The 17,139-nt window shown below is 44.8% G+C and overlaps 1 protein-coding gene across 4 annotated transcripts; it reads right to left on the reverse strand.

Moving 5' to 3' along the window:
• Positions 1-1,554: 1,554 nt before the first annotated feature.
• On the reverse strand, positions 1,555-11,111 carry slc26a6.1 (solute carrier family 26 member 6, tandem duplicate 1). 4 transcript variants are annotated; one of them, XM_014146322.3, is made up of 18 exons: positions 10,689-11,110; positions 10,261-10,400; positions 10,041-10,151; positions 9,692-9,840; positions 9,342-9,506; positions 9,111-9,263; positions 8,851-8,933; positions 8,539-8,686; positions 8,302-8,415; positions 7,371-7,448; positions 7,096-7,191; positions 6,854-6,960; positions 6,494-6,563; positions 6,300-6,389; positions 5,457-5,600; positions 5,286-5,340; positions 2,976-3,094; positions 1,555-2,830 (listed from the first exon to the last, which is right to left on the reverse strand). In XM_014146322.3, exons 1-18 carry the CDS (start codon positions 10,820-10,822, stop codon positions 2,801-2,803), a joined length of 1,986 nt encoding a protein of 661 aa, XP_014001797.1. In that variant the 5' UTR covers positions 10,823-11,110; the 3' UTR covers positions 1,555-2,800. The 4 variants fall into 4 exon arrangements, with proteins under 4 accessions (XP_014001797.1, XP_082818151.1, XP_082818150.1 ...); XM_082962025.1 differs by having other exon boundaries at positions 9,111-9,506; positions 10,286-10,400; positions 10,689-11,111; XM_082962024.1 differs by having other exon boundaries at positions 9,111-9,506.
• Positions 11,112-17,139: the final 6,028 nt, after the last annotated feature.

The following is a 17,139-nucleotide window of genomic DNA, read 5'->3' on the forward strand; positions in this document are numbered from 1 at the left end:
GGTAATTTATTGTTGTATTCAAGGTTAACGTTACCTTACCTCATTGACTCTCTGAGTTTATCAGAGACAGGGAACTTGTCCACTTTTTTTTCCTTTATCCAGCTCCTCTCTGTGTGTGCGATAGTCCACATGCCTTCTCTCCTCCATAGTTGGGCCTGTGTGACCCGCTAGAGTCCCCGTCTGTGTAGAGGTCACCTCTGATACTCCTTCAACCTTGTCTGATATCAACTCTCTCCCTAGGCTCTGATGTGTTGTGATCGTATGACTTAAATGTCTTATGTCTCAACAGAAACTGGCTTCAGCTTGATCCTCGATGATCCTCCATGATCAGCAGTAATATCCCACTTGACGTAGCTTCAACTTGTGGAAAGATGTTCCTCTCCTTCAAGGTCAGTCTACTGCAGGTCTGTACATCAGTTTTCAGGATGTCCAAGTACAGTAATCCAAATACTTGATGAATCTGTGTCCAAAGTGTCTGAGTCTTTGTATGAGTTAGAGAGGGGTCATTCTTCCGTTATTAATCCGGTTGAGATTTTCTGTTCCTAGAAAGTCCTCTTGTTTCCCCTTTAACTTCCTCTGTCACTGAGTATTCCCTTTTGTCCAAGTATCTTCTGACAGCAGAACTTGAACGAAGACAAAACACAGATAGACTCTGGCAGGTGGGGAGGAGGAGAGCAAAGTCTCAATCAATCACTTTATCCCAGTCGAGATGGACAGACAGGTGTGCTGTTGATGCTACAAGTCAGTGAGACAGTCGGTCTTTGGAAAGAGGTGTCTGAGGAGTCTTATCTGGGCCTGGTTAGCGAGAGGACATAATTCAGTTAAGTCAGGGATATGGCCTGGTTGGCCTGGTTGTGTGGACAAACAGATATGGCTGCAATAATGATACTAGGGGATCATGAGGGAAAAATAATGAACCTGTTGTGTTGGAGTTTGTTGGTCATTCTAATGTTTTGAACCGAACTTCCATAGAAACAGGTTTTTTTGATAGGGGTAAAAAAAAATACCCCTGGATGACCATTGAACTTTGACCTCCAGTTCACCCCTCTTGCAGAGCCCGTTATATAAACCATGTCTTCATTCATGGTCTCTGCTAGACTTATTATATACAGTATAGGCAGCTATTCTGTCCCTCCATTTGCAGTTAAGTTAAACTATGGGCTGTACTATTGTACTCTTTTCCCTCTAGATATTTAACATTTATTCATATTTAATAGTAATTTAATTTCATCTGAAGCTTGATGATATATGTTGAAATGGTATTACTTTCCTCGGTATTCAAGGGTTCACATCGAGTTTAATAGAAGTGTTGTCCACACAACTTCTCTTGAGGAAAAAAATGATAGGTAATCAAACAGGGGTGTTGCACCTGTCAATCATTAAAATGAAATCCATCACCATGGAAACTGCAAGAGCTTCGTGTTTTAGTGGAGCTGCAGACAGAGTAAGCTTACAAAGATTTGACATGGTAAAACACAATGATGATACAGTGTGGTTATAATGAAAAAGAATAAACCATTCTGTGTGCAACAAAGAATTGAACACAAGATGTCATATTGCTCCAATAAAGCTTTTATAGAGACAACTTCTGTTTCCATTTCTTCTAAAACACACAGCAGAATGAAAGACCTGACAGTATGCTCTCGTAGTTCACAACATAACCGTAGTAGGCTATCAGCATGTGGATTGAAGTCATAACCTGTACAACCTTTCGCTGACCGAGGTTGAGAAAAGCATCCAAATGTACCCTCCGGAATGACATTTCATTTGTGCCCTCCTGAATGACATTTCATTTGTACTCTCCTGAACTACATTGTCACAAGAGGGCGAGTCAGTCAGTCATTATATATTTCTGTGTAGCACAAACCCCCCCACCCCCCCAGGCAATGCCAGTAGTACAGTTGGCCTGCAATGGAAATTGAAACGATGACGCAAACAACGAATGGCAGTCAGTTCTGTCTGAGTGTTCTCTCTGCTGCCACACGGAAAGCGATACCGGAGCTAAGTCTAGGTCCAGGAGGCTTCTAAACAGCTTCTACCCCCAAGCCATAAGACTCCTGAACATCTAGTCAAATGGCTACCCAGACTATTTGCATTGCCCCCCCCCCCCCACACATTTACATTCAAGTCATTTAGCAGACGCTCTTATCCAGAGCGACTTACAAATTACACCACTGCCACTCTCTGTTGTCATCTATGCATAGTCACTTTAATTAACTCTACCTACATGTACATACTATCTCAACTAACCGGTGCCCCCGAACACTGACTCTGTACCGGCACCCCCCTGTATATATTGTTATTTTAAACTGCACTGTTGGTTAGGGGCTCGTAAGTAAGCATTTCACTATAAGGTCTACAGCTGTTGTATTCGGTGCATGTGACTAGTACACTTTGATTTGATTTGATTGACATCAGCCGAGCTCACCCATTTCCTATAAGTGTCTGATCTCATTGGAGGAGGTGCAGGAGAGACGCCCAACCATTAAACCCACACAGACACCTCTAATCATGGTGCAGGGGGGTTGGACCTGGACATGTTTTAGAGATTGGAAGACAGGCACACCGACAGAGGCAGACGGACGGACTCCGGCTGGCTCCAATCCCTCTGCTGTCTTTTCATAGCTCAAAAGAAGACGTTGAACCACAGCGTTAGCGATGGAGCTCAAAGGAAAGCATTTTCATAGTCCTATCGCCGACGCCAGCTTGAGCTGGGAGTTCAGTCTACTGCATATTCTGACTGAGGCAGGAATTCCACAGTGGCATTTTCCCATCGCCTTCATGAGCTGCAGGCTGCACATCAACACTCACTCAGCTCTATGTTGTGGTCCTACAGGAGCAGAAGAACACCATCAATGCAGAGGTAGAAAACAATCACAAAGCAGACAGACTAATTCTAACAGACACATTGGTAGACATAGGACACGAGTAGCAATGCCATTAGCAACGCATGTAGAAAAAGTGAACATATTCACAGCCAGGGGAGGCGATATCTGGCAGTGTTGGACAGCGTGGTGCACTGACGGGAAGAGGCAGGACCTGGGCAGAGTGTTTGGGACGAAGCCCTGGGCCTGCAGCTTGATCACCAGCCTGTCTACAGGACACAGGTAACACACAAGCACATTACCCTACAATCTGAAACTGACATACACATTACCTTACAATCTGAAACGGACAAGCACATTACCCTACAATCTGAAACTGACAAGCACATTACCCTACAATCTGAAACTGACAAGCACATTACCCTACAATCTGAAACTGACATACACATTACCCACAATCTGAAGCTGACAAGCACATTACCCTACAATCTGAAACTGACATACACATTACACCTACAATCTGAAACTGACATACACATTACCCTACAATCTGAAACTGACAAGCACATTACCGTACAATCTTAAACGGACATGCACAGTACCCTACAATCTGAAACTGACATACACATTACCCTACAATCTGAAACTGATTTATAAAGCAACTGCAGCTGCCATCACGTCTTACACCAAAAACAGTACAATCAATGTCCTGAGAGGTATAAGATCAATATCCAGTGCTGAATTTCACAATACGAAATATACAGTTGAAGTCGAAAGTTTACATACACTTAGGTTGGAGTCATTAACACTTGTTTTTCAACCACTCCACAAATTTCTTGTTAACAAACTTTAGTTTTGGCAAGTCGGTTAGGACATCTACTTTGTGCATGACACAAGTAATTTTTCCAACAGTTGTTTACAGACATAATATTTCACTTATAATTCACTGTATCACAATTCCAGTGGGTCAGAAGTTTACATACACTAAGTTGACTGCGTCTTTAAACAGCTTGGAAAATTCCAGAAAATTATGTCATGGCTTTAGAAGCTTCTGATAATTTGAGTCAATTGGAGGTCTACCTGTGGATGTATTTCAAGGCCTACTTTAAAACTCAGTGCCTCTTTGCTTGACATCATGGGAAAATCAAAAGAAATCAGCCAAGACCTCAGAAAACAAATCGGAGACCTCCACAAGTCTGGTTCATCCTTGGGAGCAATTTCCATATGCCTGAAGGTACCACGTTCATCTGTACAAACAATAGTATAAATACCATGGGGCCACGCAGCCATCATACTGCTCAGGAAGGAGACGCGTTTTGTCTCTTAGAGATGAACGTATTTTGGTGCGAAAAGTGCAAATCAATCCCAGAACAACAGCAAAGGACCTTGTGAAGATGCTGGAGGAAACAGGTACAAAAGTATCTATATCCACAGTAAAACGAGTCCTATATCGACATAACCTGAAAGGCCGCTCAGTAAGGAAGAAGCCACTGCTCCAAAACCACCATAAAAAACCAGACTACGGTTTGCAACTGCACATGGGGACAAAGATTGTACTTTTTGGAGAAATGTCCTCTGGTCTGATGAAACAAAAATAGAACTGTTTGGCCATAAACCATTGTTAGGTTTGGAGGAAAAAGGGGGATGCTTGCAAGCCGAAGAACACCATCCCAACTGTGAAGCATGGGGGTGGCAGCATCATGTTGTGGGGGTGCTTTGCTGCAGGAGGGACTGGTGCACTTCACAAAATAGATGGCATCATGAGGAAAGAAAATTATGTGAATATATTGAAGTAACATCTCAAGACATCAGTCAGGAAGTTAAAGCTTGGTCGCAAATGGGTCTTCCAAATGGACAATGACCCCAAACATACTTCCAAAGTTGTGGAAAAATGTCTTAAGGACAAAATGTCTTAATGTCTTAAGGACATCACAAAGCTCTGACCTCAATCCGATAGAAAATGTGTGGGCAGAACTGAAAAAGCGTGTGCGAGCAAGGAGGCCTACAAACTTGACTCAGTTACACCAGCTCTGTCAGGAGGAATGGGCCAAAATTCACCCAACTTATTGTGGGAAGCTTGTGGAAGGCTACCCGAAATGTTTGACCCAAGTTAAACAATTTAAAGGCAATGCTACCAAATACTAATTGAGTGTATGTAAACTTCTGACCCACTGGGAATGTGATGAAAGAAATAAAAGCTGAAATAAATCATTCTCTCTACTAGTATTCTGACATTTCACATTCTTAAAATAAAGTGTAAAGACAGGGAATTTTACTTGGATTAAAAGTCAGGAATTGTGAAAAACCGAGTTTAAATGTAGTTGGCTAAGGTGTATGTAAACTTCCGACTTGAACTGTATATGTTACAGTACATCAATCACTGTTTTGAGGGTAGACCAGGGAGTTTTATAAGTAGGTGAGGTTGTTATGGCAGTAGCAGGAAGTTTGAGGGGAATTTACCTGGGCAAGCAGCCAGAAACACACTGACCCCCTGCTCCTTCAATTCCTCCACAACCTGCCACAATGGAAAAACACAGTGTGTTACACAGCACAGTATGGAATATCTCTTGTTCCCTTTCCCTATCTCATACTCGCTGTTATTTGTTTCAGGTAATGACTGTTTGGGCTCACCTTACATAGTGCTTTGATTGACATAGAGTCCATGAAGATGACTGAGCTAAACTCTAGCACCAGACAGTGCCTTGCGCCTGACATTTGAGGTAAGGGCTGGTTCTCAATGAGGGCTGCATTCTCCAGTTGGACACGCTGCACAGACTGTTTTCACAAAAACACACACCCACACACACTTGCTAATGTTCATAGACTTTCGTATTGCATGAATTACAGCTGTCAACCTACAGTAAGTACGTGAAGAAATGCACAACTATGCAGAAACAAACAGTTGAATGTGGTGGTTCTGGATTGAGTTGTAGTTTATGTTATATTGTCTGGGTTGAGTTGCAGTTTGTGCTATTGTAGCTTATGCTATATTGTCTGGGTTGAGTTGTAGTTTATGCTATATTGTCTGGGTTGAGTTGTAGTTTATGCTATATTGTCTGGGTTGCGTCGTAGTTTATGCTATATTGTCTGGGTTGAGTCGTAGTTTATGCTATATTGTCTGGGTTGAGTCGTAGTTTATGCTATATTGTCTGGGTTGAGTCGTAGTTTATGGTATATTGTCTGGGTTGAGTCGTAGTTTATGCTATATTGTCTGGGTTGAGTCATAGTTTATGCTATATTGTCTGGGTTGCATTGTAGTTTATGCTATATTGTCTGGGTTGAGTTGTAGTTTATGTTATATTGTCTGGGTTGAGTCGTAGTTTATGCTATATTGTCTGGGTTGAGTCGTAGTTTATGCTATATTGTCTGGGTTGAGTCGTAGTTTATGCTATATTGTCTGGGTTGCATTGTAGTTTATGCTATAGTGTCTGGGTTGAGTTGTAGTTTATGTCTCATAGCATGTAGCCTACCTACCTTTCTGAGAGAGCTGAAGAACAGCTCAGCATTTGCAAAGTACAGAGGGTTGGAGCAGGAGAATACAGTCACTCCAGGAATCGGCCTGGCCTGTGAAACACAGAGCAGGCCGGGGTGTTGTTCAACGGCAGCACAGCAGGGACTGGTTAGTTGGTTCAGGTGAAAGGTTTCTCAATGGCTATCATAAAGGTTACCTCAGCATAGAGACGTAGGTCCCTGTAGCAGTCCGTCCCAGGAATATGACCCAGCACTGCACTGTGGGAGCTGAGACAGACAGACAGACAGACAGACAGACAGACAGACAGACAGACAGACAGACAGACAGACAGACAGACAGACAGACAGACAGACAGACAGACAGACAGACAGACAGACAGACAGACAGACAGACAGACAGACAGACAGACAGACAGACAGACAGACAGACAGACAGACAGACAGACAGAGTGAATACAAAAAGACAAAATGAGAAAGAACAGACATGAATGATTACCATAGGTGTTATGCAAATCCCATAACATGCACGCCACCTAAGGAGTGACCGACACACTCACAGTTGAGTCCTGTAGACGACAGTGATCAGAGAGAGGGCCAGAGCAGCAGCCAGGCCAAGATCCAGGTTGAAAATCAGGGTGAAGATCAGGGTGAACACCCACACCAGCTGTAGGGAGAGAGGGGAGAGGGACACAGGAAAGTCCCTGGATTAGAGGCCTATCTGGGGTGATCAGTGATGGATCATCAGAATGACTGAAGGCATACGGAATGGATGATGGATGTTATATGGAGGTTGACGTACCAGGTCCAAACGGTCAGACGCCCAGAGCACTGGGACTTCCCGAAACTGACCCAGAATCCCTTGCAGATTTACCACAATGACCACCGCTAACACTGCCTGTAAAACACACACACATAGAGACAACAACAAGTATAAACACTTACAAACACAAAGGCAGAGAATGAAACAGAAGCATATGAACACCAAAACAAACAAATGAACGCAAACACAGACAAAACATCTGATTTCAGTGTTAGAGAAGGGATTGTAGAAGGTGTTATAAATGACTTGAGTACTATTGGCAGCTGCTCAAAGAGATGTCCAATCTTCAGCATGATGGTGAGCATCATCAGAGCAGAGAGAAGCCCAGCCGCCTGTGGACAGGAGGAGCGAGGGGGAGAGATTAGAAAAGAGAGAGCAAAAGAGAGGGAGATACATATAAGTGAGGGAAGATGTGAGATTAAGACTTGCCAACTATGGACTACATATTCCCCACGGGAGACCTGCCATTTCCTGGTTGCAAAAATGTGAATACTTCGCCCAATTTCAGTTCATGTGACAAAACAAGCAAGTATATAGTGTAGAGAATCATTTTAACATCTAAACTGCTGGGAAATATCTTTTCCATAACCAAAACACTTTGTATTTTTCAGCTGTTTGAAGCTGGTGTATAAAATCGAAAGTAAAAGACACAAAAACATAGAAACGGGAAGCATAGAAATAGTGCACATTGAACAAATTGAACTTGAACTTGAACATTGAACTTCCTTTCAATGAGAATCACCATCTGGCAGTCTGACTGGGTTTGGTGGATGCCAGGAGAACGCTACCTGCTCCAATGTATAGTGCCAACTGTAAAGTTTGGTGGAGGAGGAATAATGGTCTGGGGCTGTTTTTCATGGTTCTGGCTACGCCCCTTAGTTCCAGTGAAGGGAAATCTTAACGCTACAGCATACAATAACATTCTAGATGATTTTGGGCTTCCAACTTTGTGTCAACAGTTTGGTGAAGGGCTTTTCCTGTTTCATCATGACAATGCCCCCGTGCACAAAGCGAGGTCCATACAGAAATGGTTTGTCGAGATCAGTGTGGAAAAACTTGACTGGCTTGCACAGAGCCCTGACCTCAACCCCATCTAACACCTAATCACCCAACACCTCTTGTGACGGAATGGAAGCACAGCAATGTTCCAAATTCCAGCTTTAAAAAGAAAAAAGAAAACTCTACCTGAGTTTTCACCCCAATACTTTCTTGGACCGTACTGCGTGACAAAGAACAGCTGACGGCAAAACAGTGAAACATCCCTCCAATTGTGTTGCAGAGTCCTATCGCCAACAGGTCCTACAGCAGGAAGAGACCAATTATAGCAGTGAAATAGCGGGAGAGAGAAACTGGTCGTCCTAACAGTGGAGTGAATATAGTGAGTCCATTAGGAGACAATGTGAGAGCTCATTTCTCTGTTACCTGGTTGCTGTCTATGGCGTAATCATGTTTGTGTGCAAACATTCTGCCCATGGAGGAGGTAAAGCCAAAGCCCACCACAGCCAGGGACAGAGCCGGACCAAACAGCTCTTTGGCCTGGGCTAGAGAGGGGAGGGCTGGGGGGGACAGGCTGGAGCCACGGAAAGAGAGAGGGGACATACTGGTAGTTTCATCATATTTCTGTATTCATCCCATGTAGCCTGTGAACATAACATGGTAATAACTCAAGTTTTATGTCACAAGTAAATTCATTTGACATGGCACAAACAGATGAAGAGAGACAGTAGGACTAACCCAGTGGGTATGTGTCCTACTACCTGGACACTATGTTGTCCTGACAGCTCCAACTGCACTGACAGGAAGGTGGCCAGCGTTATCTGAGGATAAAATGAAGAGGACAGAGGAGATGAAGTCATCACACTGGAACAGTCTTCAACAGAGAGACCTTTATGCAATTCTGACTCATGTCTGACTGTGTGTGCGTGCGTGCGTGCGTGCGTGTGTGTGTGCGTGTGTGTGTGCGTGTGTGTGTGTGTGTGTGTGTGTGTGTCTACCAGCACTAGCTCCCATGGAATAGGCATGGGTAGCTTGGTCTTGAAGAGTCTATTCAGCATCTTGCCTCCCACCAGGATCACCATGGAGACGGCGGAGACAACCAGCGTCCCAGGCGTTGCGTTAGTCACTCTAGACAGCACATCAACCAGCGTCTGACACACACCAGGGCACAGGGATGAAGACAGAGACGCGCACACACACACACACACACACACACAAACAAAGCTCACCCAGCCTACAGCCAGGAAACCACTGTGTCTGTTGGTTGGGATGCCAAAGAGTAGAGGCAGCTGGTAGACGGTGATATGGAGGGCTGCCGCCGTGGTATAGCCGCTCACCAGGGGCTGAGACAGCCAGCGACACACATCCCCTCCTCTCATCAAGAACAACACTATCTGTAGAGAGGGACAAGTAACATATCTAGCCTGTCATCCTAAGACGTGTGTGTGTGTGTGTGTGTGTGTGTGTGTGTGTGTGTGTGTGTGTGTGTGTGTGTGTGTGTGTGTGTGTGTGTGTGTGTGTGTGTGTGTGTGTGTGTGTGTGTGTGTGTGTGTGTGTGTGTGTGTGTGTGTGTGCTCACCTGTATAAGGCCACAAAGGAAGGTAAGTTGTACTGCCACACACACTCGAGCCATCTGTCCGTCGCCCTCCCGCTCCTCGACACCGTTGCTAAGCAACTCCACGTTACCCGTCACAGTGCCAATCATGATGGAAAGAATGGCGAAAGTACCTGTGTGCCCGTCATGCATGGAAACGCACTGATGTCATATTCAAAGCCTTGAACTCTTTCCTCGCTCAGGCTAACTGAACCCTACCCACATGTCACTCATTCAGCACTAACTGAAAGGAGAAGGAAGCCAATGAGGGAAGTTGAATATGCCCACCACTTCAGGTGATGACAGTGACGCAGAGGTCCGTGTTAACACTCACCCACCGAGAGGTGTCTGGACGTCCCAAAGATGAAGTAGATGACCACCGGATAGAAAGAGGTGTAGAGACCAAACACAGGCGGCACCCCGGCCAGCAACGCATTAGACAGGCCTTTGGGGGAGAGAAACACAGAGAGTGAAGCGTCTGGTCTAAAGCAGACATGAGCGGTAGGTATACCAGGTGCGTATCAATATCTGTAGCTCCAGGTAGTCAGTGGTACCTCCGGGTAGGTGCATGATACCCACACTGATGCCCGAAATCAGGTCTCCGATGGCGTTGTCTCTGAGGGAGTAGCGGGGCAGCCAGGAGAGGACAGGAACAGATGACAACATATAGCTCTTCAGCCTGGGACCAGAACACCTGGGAGAGGAGACACAACCAGAATTGGGGTTCAATCGTAGACATAAAGGGTTCATTTCTCTCTGTTGAATGTGACAGGTATAAATATGTAGGCCAAATTAAAAATGTGTTAATATAAAAGGAAATGTAATATTTAAAAGGAAACACCAATAATGTGATATCATCCCTCATAATAATATATGGTATGTCCCTCACGATGCCCCAGACTACTGGGGGGTGGGGTTAACATTCACGCCACAATGAAAATATAGAGCATGAATGGCGCAACAAGGCTCCACTGTCACTCACCAGCATTCTGCCTTCACCCTCTCCCAAACCGACCGGGACTTCTTTCCCAACCGCTGACCCAGTATATCCAACTGTGCTTCGTCCAGCATGGCTGTGTGATCAGGCAGGACAGGATTAAGAATAATACTGTCCATCTTGAAGTCAAAGGCACAGTGCAGGAACACTCTCCAGCACTGCTATATAAGGACGGTCTGACTGCTGCCAATTTTCCAGTTGCCAATTTCTCTCTGTTTTGTGTATGAATAGTTCAGTGAGCCAGTTTAGATATAATTAGAGTGAAGGCGCAAAAGAATAGCATAGCAATTAAATATTAAAATAACCCAACCGTGTGTGTGTGGGAGACTAAATACCAGGTGAAGACAAACCCTGAACACAACTATGTCCAGAGAGAATGAGCAGGCTGATGTCATGTGAGTGTGTTTACCGTACACCACGTGTGCCGGGGAGGGTGGAGTGAAGCCTTGAACTCTGCTCACAGCAGCCGGCAATCCGTTCCCCTCAATGATTCAACGCTGCTGAATAGTTCCTTTATCATGGCTCGCATTCCGACAAAATAGCACCCGAAGTAGTGCACTACACAGGGAATAGGATGCCATTTGGGACGTAGCCAAAAAGAGCCCTGGCTTAAAAGTAGGGCCTTTCCCAGTTGATTAAACACCACACTGTCACATTCACAGGACTTAAAGCTATCTAACAAACTAATGTTTTTGGAATCCTACAACCACGAGTATAATTAAGCAATAAGGCCTGAAGGGGTGTGGTATATGGCCAATATACCACGGCTCGGGCTGTTCATATGCACGACACAACGCGGAGTGCTAGGACACAGCCCTTAGCCGTGGCATATTGGCCATATATCACAAACCCCTGAGGTGCCTTATTGATATTATAAACTGGTTACCAACATAATTAAAGCAGTAAAAATAAATGGTTTGTCATACCCATGGCATACGGTCTGATATACCACAGCTTTCAGCCAATCAGCATTCAGGGCTCGAACCACCCAGTTTATAGTGGTTGGTGGATTACAAGACATCAGCCTCTACTACAATGAACTAATCCCTCAATGCCAACAACAGTGTGGAGAACTGAGGAAAACATTCCACACACATATGAAATCAGGGAAACACAAAACTACTCTAATACTCTAATCTTTTAGGAGATATTTGAGAGGAACCAAATGTTGTATTTATAGCTGAACTAATAAATAGAACCGTTAGAGTGGAAATGCCCCTGATTACATTTGGATCATGAATTATTACTTAATAATTCCACAAGATCTTGTCTACAGTGGGGCTTGGATCTATCTGGGGCTGTTCCATAACATACGGTCCAAGAACTTGACGTGCGGATGAATTGAAACACTGAGTCCCACGTGTAAGTGAAGTCAGATGCCTCTCACTGTAATAAACTCAACTCAGCTCTGTGTCGAATAACATTATCAGTGGTAGAAGGGAAAAGTGAACTAGTATACAAAGTCCAGTTGTATTTCACTGTCTGTTGTTCCCGTGTGGAGAACGGAACATGTCTCACGGACTGGATAAAAATTGATCAAATTGACTTTCCTTCGAGCCCAACCAAAATCGAGAAGTCAACAATGTCCTGGTGTGACTTTCAATTGGCATGATAAAGGTGGACATAAGTAGAACGATTTAACTAGCATTTCATGTCTTATCACACAGAGTAGTATAGTAGAGTTGGTACAGTAGGCATATTATAATAATTATATTCATTATAATTATACATACTGTACCAACATGCTCAGGGGACAGTTAAAAAAACAAACGAGATAAAACAAATTTGGGACCGTTATTTTACCAGGTAAGTTGACTGAGAACACGTTCTCATTTACAGCAACAACCTGGGGAATAGTTACAGGGGAGAGGAGGGGGATGAATGAGCCAATTGTAAACTGGAGATGATTAGGTGACCATGATGGTATGAGGGCCAGATTGGGAATTTAGCCAGGACACCGGGTTAACACCCCTACTCTTACAATAAGTGTCATGGGATCTTTAATGACCTCAGAGAGTCAGGACACCCGTTTAACGTCCCATCTGAAAGACAGCACCCGACACAGGGCAATGTCCCCAATCACTGTCCCGGGGCATTGGGATATTTATTTTTTTAGACCAGAGGAAAGAGTGCCTCCTACTGGCCCTCCAACAACACTTCCAGCAGCATCTGGTCTCCCATCCAGGTACTCACCAGAACCAACCCTGCTTAGCTTCAGAAGCAAGCCAGCAGTGGGATGCAGGGTGGTATGCTGCTGGCTCGTATGCTGCTGGCTCTGATCCTCTATTAAAATTCTGATCCCCTGACATTTGTTTAAAATATTGCAGCGGTTTCTCTGGAACTAGAGACAACAACATTTCGATGGGAATGAAATGTTGTGAATCTCTGGCCCCGAGCCTGATGCCACCGGGATGTGCCTGCCTGTGGTCTCACAGAGACTACAGGGCTATCAGATTGTCATCCTGGGGACAAGGTCCAAATGAACACCAACGCCTCTGCCTATCTGTCTCAAAGTCCACTGATATCAGATACCCACACGTGACACCATGTCAGTCAGCAAAGGGTGCGCATGTCTGTGGAGTAGCTTATAGGTGTGTGCGTATGAGTGTGCACCGCTTTGCGCAGGTATCTCTACCAGTGAGTGAGGACAGGGTGTGTTTGATGATTTGTAGGTGTGCGTTGATTCTTCTGCTGTACTGATATGCATAAAGGTCTTGGGATAAAGCATCTTAGGTTCTCAAACGAGCCTTAAATTATAACCATTTGCCACATCACATTGTATAATATAAAATGACATAATGACAAAAACAAATTCCTCCAAATAATTCTGACACAAATGGAGACTTTTAAAAATGCTTTACCCAAAGTCTCAGGAGAGAATTCTTCCCAACCTTACATTCTAAACATTGACACATTAGATCAAACATTAACTTTCTTTATATCATATAAAGTGTAAAGATGACTAAATGAAATGCTATAATCTTTATGATTTTGAGAGAGAAATACAGATCTTTAAATGATCATGTCTTGGGAGAGAATGATTACCAACCTGCAATGGGACCATTTCCCACATTATAACTACGGCATCAAACATGAACTTAGATAGACTTTGACTAGCATATCAGGCTACATAAAACTCTACCATCCAATTATCCTGAGTTTTAACTCTGTATATTTTTTGAATCTGTTATTTTTTTTGTCGATATGTTTTAATCTGATAAATTACCTAATTTAACCCGTACTACGCCGTCTCAAAGCCTCACCCCCAGATCCAGACAGCCAATAAGAACTAAAAATTCTTAACACATGTCACACGCAGACAAATGTTTAGTACTCCAATCACTGGGCACACTAACATACAAACGCTGAGAATAAACGTGCTTTAAAAGCAGTATCCCTGGACTGACTTAATCAGAAATGGTTCAGATGATCTGCACATAACCATGGTCCTGTTGTGGTCCTTGGTGTACCATCAAGGTGGTCGGTACTAGACAGTCCCGCATTTGTTTAAGGACCGTGCCGCATTTTAGTCCCGCATTTTCAGAAGGACCGTGCCTGACCACCGGTGCCAGTGCTTGGACTTGGTGTAATTGTGATGCAACCAGAACTGGACCATTGTCCTGGTGAGTGGTCAAGTATTGTCCTAGTTAATAGCTATGCTGTGGTCAGTACTGAGTTGCTGTTCTGGGTCATGGTGTGTCGCAGTCAGTCAGTACTGGATCTGTCTCAGCAGCAGCATGAGGTCTCGGACGCGTTCAGCGCGGCTGTGGGGGGACTGGTGCAGCGGCAGTTCAAAGAAGGAGAAGGTGAAGCTGCGAGAGAAACTGAGGTTGGTGACGGGTCTGAGTGGGGGCAAGCGGGGGGCACGGGGGAGCCTGTGCTGGGGGAGCACCCTGCGCCTCACCCTCACAGCCCTGCTCCCCTCCGTGGGCGCTGTGACTGGGGGCGAGGGGGCAGGGCTCCGGACACCGACACCCCCCGACAGGTGTCGGGGGAGTTGGGGGGACAGGGGTGTGGGGAGAGGGGCGGGCGGGGGCGGAGGGATGCTGGTGAAGGAAGATTCGGACAGGGACAGTCCGCCCCACGGGGTCATGCTGTCCGGGGGAAGGTTGGCGGAGGTCTGGCCCGGCTGGGTGCGCTTCCTCCGTGCGGCCTGAGAGGGGCGCTGGTGGGTTGTCATAGTAGGCTTGGCTGTGGAGGAGGAGAGATTCTTCCATGTTGAACAGACAAGGCAGGACTGTTTTAAAGCTAAAATCCACAGTTGCTGAAACTGCCGGGTATGTCTGCTTTATTACAACAACAAATTAGTTATTTCAAACAACGAACACTGTTTTTCCCTAGGACATCATTGCATGCGTGATTAAAACTGCAGAATATGTCATGTGACTTTTTTTTTACCACGATGCTGGATGCTCCTCTCTTTCGTTTCATCAACAAAACAAAAACAATAACAAAAGTGCTGGGGGCCGAACAGTGGCACTGTATCCCCCTTCATGGATTTCAGCTTTAAAGCACCTTCGTTTGTCACTGATATACAGTTGACATAGGGCGAGGTTGTCTTTGAATTTGTATAGCATACAGTTTTAGAATTGTATGTAAATGTGCCATCAAAGTATTCAAGTGTATAAAAGTGTTTTACTAAATCAAGCATAGTCTACACACTGACTGTACAAAACATTAGGAACACCTGCTTTTTCCATGAAATAGGCTGACCAGGTGAAATTATCCCTTATGTCACTTGTTCAGTCCACTTTTATTAATATAGATGAAGGGGAGGTTGACAGGTTAAAGAATGATTTTTAAGCCTCGAGACAATTGAGACATGGATTGTGTGTGTGTGCCATTCAGAGTGTGAATGGGCAAGACAAAATATTTAAGTGTCTTTGAATGGCGTATGGTATTAGGTGCCAGGTGCACCGGTTTGTGTCAAGAACTGCAATGTTGCTGGGTTTTTCACGCTCAAGTTTCCCATCTGGCCATAACTTGACATAACTGTGAGAAGGATTGGAGTCAACGTGGGCCAGAATCCATGTGGAACGCTTTCAACGCCTTGTAGAGTCCATGCCCCCGATAAATTGAGGCTGTTCTGAGTGCAAAAGAGGGTGCCACTTAGGAAGGTGTTCATAATGTTTTTTATACTCAGTGTACAAAGGGAATCATTTTTCATGTGGATTTCCTTGCCCTAGTTCTTTCCCTGTGCCTCTCTGTTGATATGATCAAGTGTCTGTGTGTTGACAGAGGACAAAGCCAGAGGAAAACAAACACTTGAGAGCCAACAGAGAAGAGACAGGAGAGGAGACAGGAGAGGAGACAGGAGAGGAGACAGGAGAAGAGACAGGAGAGGAGACAGGAGAGGAGACAGGAGAGGAGACAGGAGAAGAGACAGGAGAGGAGACAGGAGAGGAGACAGGAGAGGAGACAGGAGAGGAGACAGGAGAGGAGACAGGAGAAGAGACAGGAGAGGAGACAGGAGAGGAGACAGGAGAGGAGACAGGAGAGGAGACAGGAGAGGAGACAGGAGAGGAGACAGGAGAAGAGACAGGAGAGGAGACAGGAGAGGAGACAGGAGAGGAGACAGGAGAGGAGACAGGAGAGGAGACAGGAGAGGAGACAGGAGAGGAGACAGGAGCAGGTCTCTTAGACCAGTTAGCATTTGACACTGGTCCAGGACCAGCGGTCAATACAACGGAGAAGACGGACTGATAATGTTAACACTAATGTTACAGTGTCTATACTACATGCCAGCACTTTTCTTTACTGGAATGGGAGTATGTCTGTTCACTGCATGCTACTCCTAGGGAGCGTCTTCAAATAGATACGGGATTGGAAGTCAAAATAGCAACACAAGGAGGGTTTTCTTGTTTGGGCTAAAGTCCGTCCTCTCTCCTCCGTGACCCCGAAACCCACAAGTGGTCGAGTGTGTCAATTCGTTAGTAGGCAAACGGAAGATGGTCCTCCCCTCCTCGATAGCCTCCTTAAGACGAAGAGGCACAAGTGCATCCTACCGGATTACTTCATGGAAGAGTTTTGAAATCTGCCACACGCCTTTTGAATCAGCTTTTGTTTTCTCAGAGGAGAAAAGCTTGCAAACATAAAAAATGTATATATGCTACTTGTCCCTTTATCTATCAAATGTCTTGCACAACTAGCAAAATTAGTTTTCATCACTTTAAACATTTATTTTGGGATTCCACCCTTTAAACGACATTTGCCTGATGACACGCGATTGGAGGAGTCCAATTTCATACGAGCGCATTTTTGTCCACTTTTCCTCTCCTTGCCGCCTTTCCTCGATTACCTTTGACATTTTTCAAAAAGGAGGCCAGAGAGGACGCAGAAGTTGAGCCAATCTAATTGGGTAAAGGCCTTATTGAAATTATAGTTAGTTCACTGTACCTGCTGGCTTACTTCCAGAGGAGCCAATCATAGGCAACCG

Source organism: Salmo salar, chromosome 15 (assembly GCF_965601325.2).
Source record: "Salmo salar chromosome 15, fSalSal1, whole genome shotgun sequence".
In the NCBI taxonomy this organism is placed as follows: Eukaryota; Metazoa; Chordata; class Actinopteri; order Salmoniformes; family Salmonidae; genus Salmo; species Salmo salar.

What these genes read in the sequence shown, in the direction of transcription:
- slc26a6.1 (XM_082962024.1), bottom strand. Translation starts at nt 10,822, where the DNA reads ATGGACAGTATTATTCTTAATCCTGTCCTGCCTGATCACACAGCCATG. An exon ending in GTCGTCTACAGGACTCAACT is followed by an intron (nt 6,564 to 6,853) that starts GTGAGTGTGTCG and finishes TGTCTGTCTCAG; the next exon opens with CTCCCACAGTGCAGTGCTGG. An exon ending in AGATATCGCCTCCCCTGGCT is followed by an intron (nt 2,831 to 2,975) that starts GTGAATATGTTC and finishes CTGCTCCTGTAG; the next exon opens with GACCACAACATAGAGCTGAG.